Source organism: Arvicola amphibius, chromosome 5, assembly GCF_903992535.2.
Source record: "Arvicola amphibius chromosome 5, mArvAmp1.2, whole genome shotgun sequence".
In the NCBI taxonomy this organism is placed as follows: domain Eukaryota; kingdom Metazoa; phylum Chordata; class Mammalia; order Rodentia; family Cricetidae; genus Arvicola; species Arvicola amphibius.
Genome location: NC_052051.1, coordinates 62,772,115 through 62,788,538, shown reverse-complemented (window position 1 = coordinate 62,788,538; position 16,424 = coordinate 62,772,115). Strand labels below are relative to the sequence as shown.

The 16,424-nt window shown below is 43.2% G+C and overlaps 1 protein-coding gene across 1 annotated transcript in view; it reads right to left on the bottom strand.

Moving 5' to 3' along the window:
• Window positions 1-16,424, bottom strand: part of Ryr3 (ryanodine receptor 3) — a 429,760-nt gene that overhangs the window by 104,839 nt on the left and 308,497 nt on the right. The window contains exons 53-63 of the mRNA XM_038331390.2: window positions 15,088-15,178; window positions 12,944-13,084; window positions 11,891-12,054; window positions 9,892-9,970; window positions 5,818-5,907; window positions 4,776-4,925; window positions 4,541-4,603; window positions 3,398-3,473; window positions 3,158-3,281; window positions 761-876; window positions 182-249 (exon numbers count right to left, since the gene is read on the bottom strand). Of these exons, the coding sequence (XP_038187318.2) occupies window positions 182-249; window positions 761-876; window positions 3,158-3,281; window positions 3,398-3,473; window positions 4,541-4,603; window positions 4,776-4,925; window positions 5,818-5,907; window positions 9,892-9,970; window positions 11,891-12,054; window positions 12,944-13,084; window positions 15,088-15,178 (1,162 nt within the window). The remainder of the gene's footprint in view (window positions 1-181; window positions 250-760; window positions 877-3,157; window positions 3,282-3,397; window positions 3,474-4,540; window positions 4,604-4,775; window positions 4,926-5,817; window positions 5,908-9,891; window positions 9,971-11,890; window positions 12,055-12,943; window positions 13,085-15,087; window positions 15,179-16,424) is intronic.

Sequence of the window (16,424 nt, the reverse complement as noted above, 5' to 3'; positions counted from 1 at the left end):
CCATGGTGTGGGACTGAGCAGCCTGCATACTTTCTTGGACCTCCTACCCACACTGGGTCTGTTCTGTACAGAGGAATATAACTCTGTCCCACTGAAGCTTTTGGAGTGTTAGATCTCCTTGATGGACCTCTTTAAACCACACCCCAATAGTAGAGATCTTGAGCAAAGGAGAAACACTTACTTTGGCAAAGAATTTGATCTCCTGGTCGTGGGGAGACTTTTCGGTTTTCCCACTGCTGACAATGGCTTCTGCAGAGAGAGGTAAAATACTTTGGTCAGAGCAAACAAATAAATGAACAATCATGGTATTTTGAGAAGCAGAGCAGGTTTTCAAAAGACAACCAGCAAGCTTAGCTGCTTTCATGAAACAGCATCTTGTAAAGCATTTTGTAACTGTGCTGGCTGGGTATGTCTCGTGTCAATTCTCTCACAGTTGTCTTGCCACACCCTTTTCCGAAGGAGCTTCAGTGATGTCCACAGTCAAGCAACATGGGGAAAGTTAATAGGATGAGGTGCAAACAAACAAACCCAAAGGGTCAGTCAAATCCAGCAGAGAAGTAAAGGATTTTTATTTCCTCCGTCCTAAAAAAGTTAAGTTTTTTTAGGACGGAGGAAATAAATCTCAGCCACTGTTTTCCACCCAAATTATATGCCTCAATGAATCATGAGCAATGGTGACACAAGAAGCAAATTCATAATTATGTCATTCTTTCTAAAAGAATGCAATGCTCTTTCCTTGACGGTTTGCAGTTCTACTTACCTAAGTGAGCAATAAACTCTTGAGCAGAGTCAACGTATTTCAGGATCTTCTTCAAAAACTTATAGGCAAATCTCTTTTCCATGGAGGAGGCATCCAGCTCCATGTCCTTCATACCTCTAGATTGGGCAGAGATGAACCCCAGGAGTAGCAGAGAAAAATATGAGACTTTGGTGTATTACCCATTCTTCCCATATTGCTGAATTTAATTCTCCACATTGGCAGTTATTCTGGCTTAGTGGAATGTCTCATCATCTGACTGACTTACTCTTGCACTTGGACCCGACTATGTGAGCACGCAACACTTTCGTGAAGGTGATTCCTCAGCAGAGTTCTCAGAAAGATCTCTGTAATTGTTACTAAAACTATTGAGCTGGAGATAAGGCAGAGAAGACAACAAATAGTCCTCATAGGTTTGACCTGATGCTAGCTATAAATAGACATCAGCAAAATATAAATTATGTGGGATGTTAAAAGCAATGTTATGCTAAAAAAAAAAAAAAAGAAAAAGGAAAAGGAAAGCAGGCTGAAAAAGCCTGGGGATGGCGTTATAAAGGTTTGTGGACAATGATGTGAAATGTGGTAATCAGGGTTAAGATCATGGAGAAATGGGAATGGAAGTAATGGCTTTAAGGAGGTGAAGTGTGAGTTATAAGGATATGTAGGCCAAGATTCTCCCAAGAAACAGATGGTGCAGAGGTTCTGAGGCAGGAGCATGCATCCTAGGTTGCAGGAGTGTGGCAGAGTGGTCGGGGTGGGTGGGATGGAAGCTAGCAGGTGTCCAAGGGACATGCAAAGCACAGCCAATCACTTAGTGCGTTTGCAGGAACTCGTTAGAACTTTGCTCTTTCTCTGAGAGAGATGAGAACTGCTACTGGCAGTTCCAGAGGGGGCGACATGGCATCCTGTTCAACTACTCTGGCTGCTGTATTTATACCTGGACATAGGTGGGGGCATGGGAAAAAGCAGAGAGCACCATGGGAAATGATGTTCAGTATCAGTATCTCAGTAATGATGTTGAGATCGCACGAAGGCAGTGAAAAGTGGGCGGATTCTGCACATGTTTGAAAAGGAGAACAATTACATTTTCTTAAAGATTGAGGTGACTTGGGAACAAAGAGACTAGTCAAGGTTTGGGGCTTGAACAACTGGAAATAGACTTTTGCCAGCCGATAGGAAGGGTGAAGTTAGCGAAGGCTTTCTCCTGGTGATGGGGCCTCACGTTATCACAGGCCCACTTAGGGCTCCCATGGGACCCCATATATGGCAGATAACTACCCAGAATAGGACTGCTGAATTTAATTTATCCCTAATTATATGTCCTCAACTTCCTTTTTAGTTACAGTAAAGGGGATTTTTTCCGTTTCTGTGAGCAAGGGATTTTCTCAGCAAATCACACCCTACATTCATCTTAGTGTTAAAAAGAGGATTAAAGGAGGGTGGGGAGCCTTTCTCAAATGCTTCCCCAGAGGCTGTCTCCTGCAGCATGACCTTTCCTACCCAACAATACGGCAAATACACTTGGTAATTTTCTTTCTGTGAGTTACAATAGAAATATTTGTATAGTTTTTATTTATTTAACATTAACTAGCAAAAAAAAACTCTAGGAAATTAAAAAGAGAAATAACTTGCTTGGTGAACACTTCTTTGAGGAGGAATGGGTGTATCAGAGCAGGCCCACCACTTTGCTTTCCTGCCTACAAGGAAGCTGGCAAGCACAATGCTACATAGCTCGCCATAGACATCTGGTTAGTGAGTAAGCACATCCCTTTAAGAGTAAGCAGTCCAAGCCAGCTGCATAGAGAATGTTCCCCAGCTTGTGATAAAATGACTTAGACAGCGAGATGTGTTCCATCTCCCCAGAAGAACTGCGGCTTCAGAAGAATCAGTTCCTGTGGTTCAAAGGTTGTGCTTGCTGTTATTATGCAGTTTAACAAAATATAAGACAGTCACATCAAAGTTGGGAAGAGTTGCTGGCTATTTTATAAAGATCCTCAGCTGAAAATTTATAAATGCAGTTTGAATTAAGGATTAGCAAGATATCTAAAAGAGAGAGGGAAGAAATCTAAAAAATCATCTAGCACTTCAAACATTATTTTGCTTGTGCTTCAGGTTATCATTTCTCTTTAAAAGAAGCTAAACTCTAAAGCTGCATGGGTCTATTATGAATGTGATTTATAACTCCGATCTCTTGGACCAATATACAAAGATAAGGCTTTGACCTATAACATAACATTTATGAGTGTATATGCAAGGAATCATTACACCCTTTCAAAGAGTGTCAAGCACTGTCATTACTGTCATGATTTTTGGAGATGGGTGATTTAATACCCAAGACTAAATCCAAATTCACATCCCCTTCCTTGTCCCATTAATACCACGTGGAAGATGAAGACTTACCTAGAAACTATAATGCCATTCACCTGGAGGAATTTGAACAGGTCCTGTGCCTTTTCTCGATCCCTGAACTTTTCCTTGGCAGTCAAGGTGTCATATGGTACCAAGAGAGGGTGACTGCCACCACCTGGAATAAGGTGAGAAAAAAAACACAAACTGTCTTCCTTTGTACCCCTGGGAAAACATAGCTACCACGCCCCCCCCCGGCTCACTTTGCCCACAGGGCACTGTGAACGAGCTCACCTTTGCTCTCTAGCTCCAGCTTCTTCTTCTTGGCCCAGATATTGTGATAGTTCTCAGCCACTACCTCCACCATTCCCTGTTCCCCAACCCGAGAGACGCAAGTTAGAGAGAAGCCAAGCAAGGAAAACCACTTTCTATCTTCCAGGTTCCAGAACAGCACCACCAAGTGCTACTTGCTTGCTGCTGAACGTCTACCATTGTTAATTATTCTGTGTGACACCCCTCATTAGCTTTATATCATCCCATACACAGGAAACAATTTTGGATTCTGCCCTTCCCTTGCAACTTTTATTATCCTGGCAATTGAGTGCATCCAGGAGAAGCATGCATCTCCAGCCAAAGCTGCACATTGCCAGCACCTCATTTATCTCATCTGTTATATTTCTCGTCAAAGATAGGGAGCTGAGCAGGAGGAGTCAGGTCAAAGTCAAGAATCTATGGAAACTTTTACCTAAACTAAAAGAAAAAAAAAAATTCACTCCTTACTGGAAACTGCTGTCATTGAGGTTTATGAAATAGAATGAATCTTTCTATAAGGCATATACAGCTCTGACCTAGAGCAAAGGGTGTTCTTTAGAAAAAAACTTCCCCTAAAATCCAAGGGGCTGGCTATTGGGCTTCTTCCTCAGGCTGGAACAGAGGCCACAGGCACCGATATATGCAGGAAAGGAGGAGTCGAGGGAAGCACCTCAAAACTTTTAGTTGCATCTATTTGGTTTTATAGCTCTGAGTTCAACAGTGATTGCTTTCCGGCATAATTGTAGGGAAACTGAGCACAGCTACTGTGGCGCTCAGGGTGTCCTCATGGCTTGTGAGATTTATGAGGACCATGAAAGCATTTCCATTCAGGTTATATATTTAACCAAGAGAGTTTGACATGGGGACCTTGCCAACTAGTCTTCCTTTTCCCCATTACCATTTATGGCACTCTTGGAAGAAGTCCCTTCTTAGATGACTGGCTAATTCTCTGGTATTTCCCCCACAGCCTCGGCACAACACAGCTCTCTTCAAGTTTAATATCTTAGTGATAATATGTTCTAGGTATACTCTCTGCCTTTCTCCTTTTACTCTTCAGAGGGTAACATGCTCTGTCCTGGAAAGATCTAGAAGGCACTGATGTTCTGCATCTGGGTTGGCACTGACCTGGAGCTCCCTGGACAGCACAACATTTGAGAGATCCAGTGGGGCAGGGCTGTAGCTGTTACCCTAGGAGAGCAGAGGCAGAGTTACTAGGTTATTGGCCTCCACAAACACATGGCTGCCCCATACCCCACTGTTCACCTTGGGTGGTCCCATCACCACACCCCAGGGAGTGCTTTCCTAGATCTGCAATGGTTTCTATTGGCCAAGTGTTGCCTACCAAGTGCTGCAGTCGTACCTGATTGACCTGATTTGACACACATCGAAGTTTCTCATTCTCTCTTTGTTGGACCAAAGCTTCTCCTTCTCTGGTCCTTTCCACTGTCCAGCCCACAGCGAGCATGGTTTTCAGGGATTCTCTGGCAGGCCAGCGATAAATTTCCTTCTCCTAGAGGAAGTGTGCACAAAAGAACTGGGAAGAACACACCTTACCCGTTTCCCCACAGCACACAGAGAAGATAATTGGCCCCACCCTCCGTTCACAATGTCATTTGCAGAATCTTGTGCATAACACAGTCTTTCTGATGTTGTTGAATATAAAATCCCAAGCTTATAGTTTTTATTTAATTAGGGGAAACGAACCACTATTATCAATGACATTGCCTATAGTTTATAAAGAAGTGAAGGACCAGGGAAAAGACTCATTGTGTCTTCTGTTTAAGATGGAGGGACATTGTCAAAATGCATTTGCACCAAGCTTTTCCTTGATCCTGGGAAACAGAACTTCTTAGAATTCTTTTGATATCAGCACAATTTTATGAATGGTCAACAGTCAAAGATATATAAGCCATCCCTTACATATGACACCAGACTTAAGCTTACAAAGAACACCTACTGATTGCAAGCTCGGATTCAGAGTTGAGATGAACCATACTACTTAATTTAAAAAGGAAGGAGGGAAGGAAGGAAGAAAGAACAAGAGAGCTGTTTCTGCTTCCATAGGGATTTTTCCATTCTCACCATCCTCCATGTAGTGGAAATCTCTTCTGTTTAAATCTTTTTCTCAAAATTTCTCCATCCTGTTTCATCAGCATAATAATCTAACAAATCCCTTCCCAGTTGTTTGGTTGGAGGAGAAACACAAGTGCATTTTGGGCCATCTGCCAGCGCTAACTAGGGCTCCTTTCACACGTGGTTTCTCAGAGCCAAAGAACAGAACGTGATGCTGGGGTTTGGGAAGTTCATGGAAGCTGCTGAGGACTGTGAGACGGATGGGCTGTCTGATACAATCCCCGAGGAAGAACACAGCAGGCCACACGGTTACAAATCCTGCTTCTTACCTTCTCTGTTAATGTCTTGAAGGGCCGTATCAGTGGGTGGGTCTTCACATTTTCATCCAGGGAAATTCCATATTTCCATCCACTGTGGCTCTGTAGAAATGTTCTCAGTTCAAACCAAGAGCCTGCTAGATGACCCAGATCTCTGCTTCTGTTTTCTCAAGTAGCATAATGGATCATGACAGAGATTAAAAAGTCCCTTCGTGGATGTCTAACTGCCCCTTTCCGGCTGTCAGGTCTGTGCCTCCCCTATCCTGACCTTTGCCCCTGCAGTCCCTCTTGTTTGAGCTGCTGTCCTCTTCACTGTTGTGCTTGTAAGTTCTAGGGCCACTTAGAAGGCTGTTTCAAAAGACCCTGAGAACATGAGCATCAGGACGGTATGTCAAACTCATCAAGATCAGCGGTAGAACTCAGAGGGGACCAGATCTACCACCAGCCACCGAGAGGGGTCTTCTTGGCAAGATCACAGCGGGTACATGCTTTTCAGGGTCATGGAAACTCAAGACAGAAAAGCACCACTAATGGGTACCTTCTTCTGGAGGAGTCTGGAACACTATGGATGTAGAGCTGAGTAGGAGCCCCGACTTTCTTAGCATGCAATCCCAAATATTCCCAGCTACTCATTCTGTTCCCATTCTCTGCCTCCACCTAATTGTCAAAAGTGCGTGCTTTCCAAGATTCCCTTCCCAAGAGGCGCATTCTTCCTGTGTGCTCTAATCTAGGTCTGTGGTTTCAGCTACCACTGATGACTGATGTCAGATCAGCATTTTGAAGCAGAGCTGACTTCTAATTTCCAAACAGTATGAACTCAGCCTCATATGTTACCAGGCTAAAGAGGACCCAACAGTTATTTCTTTCAATGCCTCCTTCTCTTGGATTCCTTTTCCCCAGGGGCTTGCCCCTTCTTGAACACCTACTCACCTTCTAATCCTGTAACAGGGGATCCTTGCTGACTCTGCTCATCTCGCATCTCTCTGCCTCCTAGGCCCACTTCTCTGCCCGCCTCTCTCCAGCTTCCTTCATAGTCTGAGCTCACCTTGGTGAGCTGTAAAAGCTTCCTAAGCACTCCCCTTGCCTCCAATCTTGCCACGTATTTATGGATTCATTTTCTACTACTGTTAGGAGATATTCACCAAAATCGTCCTGCTAGAGAACTCTATTCCCTTATGATTTCTGATTGTTACCTGCTACCATGGTAAAGATGGAAACTCTTACATGGCTTCTAAATCTGTAAATCTATCCATGTTCATCTCTCACCTTTCTTCCCCTACCCTACTTCATGTTCTAGCTGTGTGGTTCCCCAAACCAATAAACTGTCTCTGGCCTCTCTTGGTCTTCATGTGCTGACCCAGCAATAAACTCACCACTTCCCGGCAATGACTGCAATGAATGCCTAGCCATCTGTAAATGTTACCACTCTAGACTGCATCTCTGGACACCAACTGTGGGATTTGGTACCTCTACATGTTCTATCCCTGTGCTCATGCCAAACACAGAACTGCATAAACTATACCTGGATAATTCTATTTCTCCCATAAGAAGAGTGGTACTTAAAAATGTTAAATTATGTATTTGCACATGTGAGTTCAGTGTTCTCAGAAGTCAGAAGGTGATGGATTCCCTCAAAGCTGAAGTTATAGGCAGTTTTGAACTGTCTGAAGCAGTTACTAGAACTGAACATAAGTACTCTGTAAGAGTATTATGCACTCTTAACTACTGAGCCATCTCTTCAGCCCCTGGAAGAGGTTCATAAGCTCAGAGGAATCAGGACCTCTGGACAATGGTGAGCAAATATACATACATATATATATATATATATATATATATATATATATATATATATCCTTGCTTTCATGAAGCCTCATGCTGGCATCTTGGAGAAACAATAATCAAATAACACATTAGTAGATATATAACTGATGATTGGGTCAAATGCACAAATGTACAACTTTTAGAAATTATGCTAATGTTTTTATATATAAATGACTTTAGAAATGGTATGAAGGAGGAGAATAAGGCATTAAGATGACTTGCATATAAGAAATCTGGGTGAGTCTCAGCCTAAGAATGAATGCTTAGATTGACACCTGCAGGATGAGGTAGGGATGTCAAGTGACTACCTTGCTCAATCAGGGAAGTGTTTTGTGCACATGTAGAGTGTGTGACAGAGGATCTGAAAGTATAGGAAGAGACCGATGGGTAGAGAGAAAAGGGAGATGTCATTGAGAGGCAGGCAGAGCAACGCCCACCAGTCCATGTAGGAATTTTGACCTTTATTTTTAGGAAGAATTAGAACTTATTAAAGAATTTTAAGATGGAATGGGGGCTTGACAGAGGAGCACTAATATCATGTGACCAGGTATGCATACTGGAAATATTACTTGATATGAAGAAAAGACTAGAGAAAATGCACACAAGGAGGCCAGCCAGGTGCTAATAGTGGCCTGGGGCAAAGGTAATGGCAGCTGGGACTGTTTATACCCTGGAGAGAGAGTGCTGTACAAATTCATAAAGAGTTGAAGAGATAAAATACACAATTTAAAGATGGATTAGTTATGGCTGTGGATTCATAGATACCTCCTCTCCCTAATGGTTTGGACAAATGGCCACGCTGGAAAGAAGTGAGAAAATGCATGTGCTCTAGACGCTAGAGTCTAAAGTAAGCAAGTACAACTGGCCACATTTTCTTCTCTTGTATAAAGTTTTATTGGTACACAGGCCCCCTTTTGCTGTCAGATGGTGTGGGATTCCCCTCTGGATGCTGCGAATATGTTTTATTGCCACTGGTTAGTAAAGAAGCTGCTTTGGCCTATGGCAGGGCAGAATCCAGCTAGGCGGGGAAACTAAACTGAATGCAGAAAGAAAGAAGGCAGAGTCAGGCAGCCGCCATGTAGCCACTCAGGAAACAAGATGTGAGGTAACAAACCACAAGCCGCATGGTAAAATATAAAATAATAGAATGGGTTAATTTAAGATGTAAGAGCTAGCTAGAAATATGCCTGAGCTGTTGGCCAAACTGTGTTGTAATTAATATAGTTTTCATGTGATTATTCAAGTCTGGGTGGCTGAGAAATGAAAGTGCAGCCTCCAGTTAAGTCAATGCTTTGTCTGTGGCTACTTTTATGCTATAACAGTGGAAATGAGTCATTGCCATGGGCAATGTCTGATCCACAAAGCTGCAAATGTTCATTCTCCATTTCGTGATTGATTATTTGGTTATCATCATGGCCTTTATATAGAAGAGGCTTACCCATCCTAGTCTACAATCATGAGGTATAGCTTATTCTAAAGTTCAGCGGTTGTTATCAATAGTGTAAGTAGGAACCCTGAAGAAGATAAGAGCCTAGCGCAGATCCACACCGAGCTGAGGTGGTGGCTCATGGTTTCCCTTATCTGTGACTTCACTATAGATGACATTCTATGGCCCTGCTTTTGAAATACACCTACTGCTACAAGCTGTAAGCTGAGCAGTGGTCCCATCCCTTCCCTGCCTGCCCACTCCAATCCTGCGTGGTTTTGGCATAGCAATTAAACTTATTAAGCATCCTGACCTCACATGTGGAGGAATTGCAAACAACAGAAGGACTAAGTGTCTAGAAGTCCTAGTGGCTCCTAGCGAAGGAGGGCCCTCATGTGGCCTTTCTGGAATACAATTCCTCTTCCCAAGCAAAAGCAGGAGTGAGGCTTCCAATTTTAGTTGTTCTTTTCCAATGTTGAGTTCAAAGAAAAAAAATTAAATAACAAGCTTTCCACCCTGATGAAGCATTCATGTTAAACATGCAAGTGCATGCTTGCACATAAACTCCAGGCAACACAGCGATAAGGAAGCCATCGGCACTCCCAGAATGGCTCGTTTTCTTCAACACTACAAATGCAGCACCAGCAGCTGCCAACGCCTATGTCTTTGACCTCTACCAACCCAGGGAAATTGCTGCCCAGAAATAATGAAAGCTCTTGGCATGGAGTCTCTGTCACTTAGACAAATCAGGCAGAGTTCCAGGATCCGACCCAATAATGTTCTTGGGCTATTTCCCCCCCCCCCTCCCTGACAACTGTCAGTCAGCTGATCATCCCTACCTTGCCAGAGGCCCATTTATCATGAGAATGCTCGGCATACTTGGTGACAATATATTCCAACTTCTCAGGCAAGGAAAAACTGCGAATCGAGAGAAAAGTATTATAGCCTCTGTAAGTATTTCAGCCTGATACTGTAAAAGACGGACAGAAGAACCGATTTGCTGTCACTAGCAGGATTTGCTAACAGCTAACCTCATAGCTTAAGCTACTTTAGACACAGTCTATGCTGCTGAGCAGTGGTGGTGGGCCAGCGTTGTGTTCCAAGCGACACCCAGGTCTGATCACAAGATTTCTCTTCAGAAACATCTGCACATAGATGGTCTTCTGCCAGATGCTCTGAGCCCTCGTGGCTCCCAAGGTATCACTGTGGATTTCAAAGCCAGTTCTGGTCTCTGTCAATGAGAATCTTGCCATCCTATAACTCCAGCATGAGAAAACCAGACCTTGAAGCTAGACTGTCAGATTACAAGATACTGCTTATCTATTATTTTGAACTAGTGACTCATTACACATAGAATTTTGGAAATACAGTAGATGCCTGTCATTTCTTTTTGCCTAGCAGCTCTCATCTATTCTTCATCTTCCTGTGTCTCATAGGGTCTTCTGGTGTTGCATATGACATTAGGTGCACTGCCACCAAGGTCAGCATATGCCTAGATGGATCAAATTCATTCTCCCTGGAACTTGAATTTAAAGTTCAATGAGACAAGGACAGCGAGAAGCTCAAGGTGATTCATCCAATGGAGACATCTGAAGATTATCATTGTCCCTGGAGAGGTCTGGCTTGAGAGTTTTCTATTAGCTTGTGGTTATGGCCCCATGTCTTGGTAATCAGGCCTGTTTGCTTAGAAATGGGCCCAGTCTTTAGTCCTCATATTACTCAATTTACTGACGTCAAAGGTGTGTCTGAAGCAACAAGAGCGCTTCAAATACCACGGAGCCTCTTGTCATCGGCACACAGTCGGTAGAGTAGTGTCGATAATGTCTGTAACACCATCGTTCACCACGTCATTTGCTCTGTCATCTTTTCATGTGCTTACATTTTTATAAGGCAAACTTCTCTAACACTAGCATATATTTTCTTGCCTGACTTTCCATTTTCATCTCATCCTTTATCTCTTTCTTGTAGGAGGTTCAATTCTGTTTCTCAACATCCCCTCACTCAAGGCTTTATCCAATGGAGTGTGCACTTCATTATCCCAATGATGAATTTTATACCCTAGCAGAGCTGACCTTCCTAGGAAGGACTTAGGCTCCTATTTGAGAGCCACTGTCACCAAACACAACCCAGGGATGAAGTCAGTTGCCCCTGCACAGATACTCAGAACTGGGGAGGGATGCTTGGAAATTTAACACAGCAATATTTTGCCCTAAGGCTAAACACACTGGAATAAGAAGTTGGATGAGAGCATCTGTTGGTCTGTTGAGCATTGGTAAAGGATTTTGGATGCTCATGGGAAGAGACATTGCTATAGCGTGACTCTAAAGATTTAGTATTTTTAGTATGGCAAAGAGCAGATCCAGCCTCTCGAAGGACCTCAAGTATTTGGCTGTCATCCTGAGGACTTGCTAAGGTTCTTCCGTTACTATGAGGTTGTTTTTGATGTTATTATATCTGCATAGGCCTAATTTACAAAAAGCAAAGATCTTTGTCAAAAACTCATTAATAAATTAAGCATATCATTTATCAGGGTGGGCCTTTTCATGCTTCAGGCAATATTTATTCTTGTAAATGAGTCTATTTCATATATTAAATCAACCCCTCCAAAAGGCCTGGAATATGAGCAATATATAAAATTAAATATATGTATATATAATATATACATATATATTTACAGAACTAGATGGATTAAACTTATTCCTGGTGTGACTTGTAGTGTTAAAGGAGATGATAAGCAGGGTTGGCAGAAGAAAAGGGAACATTTAAAGTTTCTATGATAGTCTGAAAGATATCAACTATTATATGAAATATAGAAACAAGAAGTGGCTCTGAACTTACTTCATGGTGTTAATAGGTTTTGGGTCAAAGTTCCCATCTGCATCCACTGAGACCTGTTTCTCCAATGTGGCTGTGATTCTTGTATCTAAATAGTCTGGTGGCAAGGCCCCAGCAATCGCACTGAGACATGGCAGGGCCATTCGGAAAAGATCCAGGTCATATTTCTGTGAGGGGAAACAGAGAGCACTCCAATAGACAAACCATGACCATCATATAGGACCATTCGCTCACCAACAGAAGTGCAGATACAAGAGATGTGTTTGTCCAGGTTGATCTTCAGTACTTTCTACATAAACTAAAGTGTTCTTGGAGGATGGAATGGTAATCTGGGAAGCCCCCAAGTCACCATTCACTTTCAATTGAAAAAGATTAAAGGTTTCATTCAATGTCATTCCAAATAAATGTCAAGGATGTCTAAAGATTAAGATGGTTTTCACTAGGCTAGAAAGGGCTATAAACTTCCATGCTAAGAATAGTTATGGGAAATGACCCAACCAATGCCTGGAGAGGGGACTGTGAAGAGCATCTAAACTCCACAGTGGCGGAGAGAGATTCACATTAATATTTTACTCATTGTTGTGACAAACATCCCAGACCAAGGTAACTTGAGGAAGGAAGTTCTGCCTTGGAGTTTGAGGGGAAGAGATCAGCATGTCGGAGGATTAGGGGGAGGCAGCTGGTCGCCTTCACTGTCAGGAGTAGAATATATAGAAAAATGGGACCAGGCTGTCACACATCACGGAGAGAAAGAACAAGAGGTATAAGTACTCAAAACTGGAGGCAGAAAGCTCTGGTGGCTGCTCTCCTGTGTGTTAGCTCAGTGAGTCTGGCAAGCTATTTGACTACTCTGAGCATTATGGTAGTTCCTATTCTGAAGCGTGTTTTTTGGGGGTGTGTGTGAGAGGATGGGAGGTAGGTAGCAGTTTAAAGGATTAATATAAAATGCTCCTGAGATCCCAAGTACAGTTCATAGAAAACAGTGAAGCCAAACTGATGTAAGTTCTGTCTGTCAGGTCACTGGGGTCACCCGCTTTCTTAGGAAGTAATTATTACCTTGTGGGAGAGGGAGTCAAAAATCCCCCAGAAGAGCTTCTCAGTGAGGTGCAGTTCCTCCTCCACGGCTAGCCCATAGCTCCCCCATCCCGAAGGCAGGCAGTAATACTTCCAGCACTGCTCATAGTGATTGGTCAGAAGCTGCGAGTTTCAGACCATGGGGGCATCAGTCACATGGAGTCCAGCACATCCGTAGGCATCAGAGACATCCAGGGAGAAGGAAACAGCATGGAGAAATCATGAGGAGGAAGCCAGTGCTTGAAGGAGCTGGTATGTCAACCAAGAGGCCCTTCAGATGCTCCAGCTCTCACATCTGATGAAGCCTAGCCTGAGCTGCATCTGCCTGACTAATCCTTCTGCCTCCTGATCTGCCCCAAGTAGTTATTAAAAAATCGAGAGGAGTCAGTTCTGTTTTCAATGAGAAAATATCACCCTTCAAAAGGCATGTGCGAATAATTTCATATGGTTCTGGAATATCCTGGGGCATGCTGAAATGGGGAGGGGGCGGTGGACAGAAAACTGTGGGTCTGAAGATTAACTGATTCATAACGTTTATGATTGTCTGTGCTTCCTGGTCCCCCTGGCCTTTGTACTGTTCAATATGACAGCAGTTCCAAATATGGCCAGAAGAGGGCACCAGTAACACCCTTTCCCAGCAGGTAGGATCCACATCTGTGAGGGGTGTGTGTGTGTGTGTGTGTGTGTGTGTGTGTGTGTGAGAGAGAGAGAGAGAGAGAGAGAGAGAGAGAGAGAGAGAGAGAGACAGAGACAGAGACAGACAGAGAGAGAGAGAGAGAGAGAGAGAGAGAGAGAGAGAGAGAGAGAGAGAGAGAGAGAGAGAGAGAGAGAGAAGTTGTCAGCGTGGCTTGTCTCTGCTGACACAGTTTGGATTCAGAAGTAAGGTAGAAGCCCCAGCAGGAAGTTGAAAGGCTGCCCTCTGGAGTGGCCATTATTTCTGGCACCATCCAGGGCTAGGTGGTCTGGGGCTATAATAAAGAAGTCATAGGAATGAGAAAATAAACAGAAAGTTCTGTGTTCTTTTTACTAACAATTAGAGAAAAGAAATAAAGAGCTCAAAACAAGGTGGAAAGGTCCTTTGAAAGACCACAGGGAGCGCTGGAACAATGGCTCAGTGGTTAAGAGCACTGGTTTGATTCCTGGCATATACAGAGGCTCACAACCATCTATAACTCCAGTCCCAGAGAACCTGACACCTTCTCCTGGCCTCTGCTGATACCGCATGCAGGTGTTGCCCAGCCACACATGTAGGCAAAACACCAGCACACACAAAATAATAAGTAATAATTTTTTTTTAAAAAGAAAAACCACAGGGCTTTCAAAGCTTTTTGAGGTTAAAAATATTTCAAAAACCTAGGTTAGGATAAGAAAGGCCAAAGTCCGAGTCTCCTTAGCAAACTGATTAAAAGTCAGGAGTGGAAGGCAACTCAAGAGAACCACAGCAGGTAACAGCTATAAGCTTTAGAAGTTGAAGGTTCAAAATGCAGATTGGATTTGTGCATTGCACCTTGTGGAGCTGTCAAAATCCAACATGCGCATTGTTTCTCTGATTCTGTGTAGGCTCTGTGCAGCCCCCAGCACGTCATCTCTTGGGCCGCTGACTGTACTTCTTGAGGTTGTAGGCCCATATTTCAGTATGGCACAAGAGCCATAGGCCCTGTCTGAGGTGGTCACGTAGCTTTGCAGACAAGCTGTCTCAGCCTAACAACCACCTGGATGTGCTGCTCCTATTTTCTTTTGTTATTAATGCAGATCACCTGAGGAGCGGTGTTGGCTGAAGCTGATCAGGATGTTTGGTGCTCCTTCCTTTGGGAATTTGGAGGATGTCTTATAGAGATGCTAATTCATGGCCTATGTGACAGCTACTTGCAAACAGATAGATGCGAACCTGACAAAAGGCCATTCACCTGGTTACCTAGGATACAGCCTAATGTATTTTCCCCGCTCAATTGAGGGGATGATATATAAACTGTTTGGAGAATAAACGAGAGATCTGGCCCTTCAAGGATGACCATGTAAGTTGTGTTCGATTATTCCTCGCGACTACGTTCCAGTCTAGCTAGGGAAAATAGTTATCTGTGTTGGAGCCCACACGGGCCTTGACATGCGGTGATGGTGATGCTTACCTTAAGAGGCATTTTGCAGTACTCGCTGAGCTGTGGCACATCAAAAACCAGACGTCGTAGGAGTTGCTGTAACATGGAAGGTCTCAAGTGACTGTGATTCAGAGAAAGAAAACAGGAAGATGGGACAAAGTAAATACCAAACAGTGAAAAGAGGAAGGTTCAGAAAAATGAAAGGGCAAGAAGAAAGAATGAAAAAAGCATACATCAGTGCCAGCAAGAGGGCTTAGTGGGTAAGGGCACTTGGTCGATTGGTGCACAAACCTGAATTTGATCCTCTCCCTACCCCAGAGTGGAAGGAGAGAGCCAATTCAAGAAAGCTGTTCTCAGATCTCTACATGTGCCTTGTAACACAAGGACACACACACACACACACACACACACACACACAAATAAAATACAAAATTTAAAAAGAGGCATATATTAGGGTTAAGTATCAAAACAAAGAGTGTCTTAACACAGATCCTGAGTAAATGACAGTGGATGGTAAAGCCTTCCGTTTAATAATGGAATATGGCTAAAATATAAAAAAGGGACATGTGCTAATGAACTGGGATGTTAAGATATTAAATTCCAGCTACCAGGAGTCAGCTTGTTCTGGGGACCGTATGCGTTGAACATGTGTTCAGTGACCATGTGCAAAGCACGTAACAGAAAGAAGACGTAACTGGCTTCATAGCCATCTCTGAGGACGTCTAAGAACTAAGGATTCTCTCTTCTAAGACAGGGTTTCACTATGATGCTGCAAAGGGAGAAGATAAACTGATCAGCAGCAGAGGTGAGCTCTGAGGCCACCTACTGGTACCGTCTGAGTGCAGCCCTAACGTCTCCCTGGTTACAGTCTGATCAGGAATTTCACACAATTGGAACTATTTCGTAGGATGTTTATTTTCAGGACAACTGTGTAAATGGCAAACACAGTAACTAAAAATTAATTAAGGAAAGATTTATCAAATTACAGAGTTCATGACTGTGGTATTTGGTGTAAGTAAATTCTGAGATAGAGAAAGGAGAGATAGGGGAGGTTAACTTCAGATGCCAAACTAAAGTCCAGAGGGACCTGTGGATTTTCTCCAGAGCACGAACACACCGCACACACAAGCACACAAGCATACACACACCACACACACATAACACCACATACACATACATATACACACATACATACACACAAACACACATCCACACATACATCCACACACATATACAGACATACGTAAACACACACACATGAGTTTGCTATAAAATTTCAGTTCATGAGTCCCCACATTCCTTTCATTGCTACCTAAGGAGCTTTGGAGGCAAGATCAGAGGGTAAAGGAGACATACCGAAGAATTTG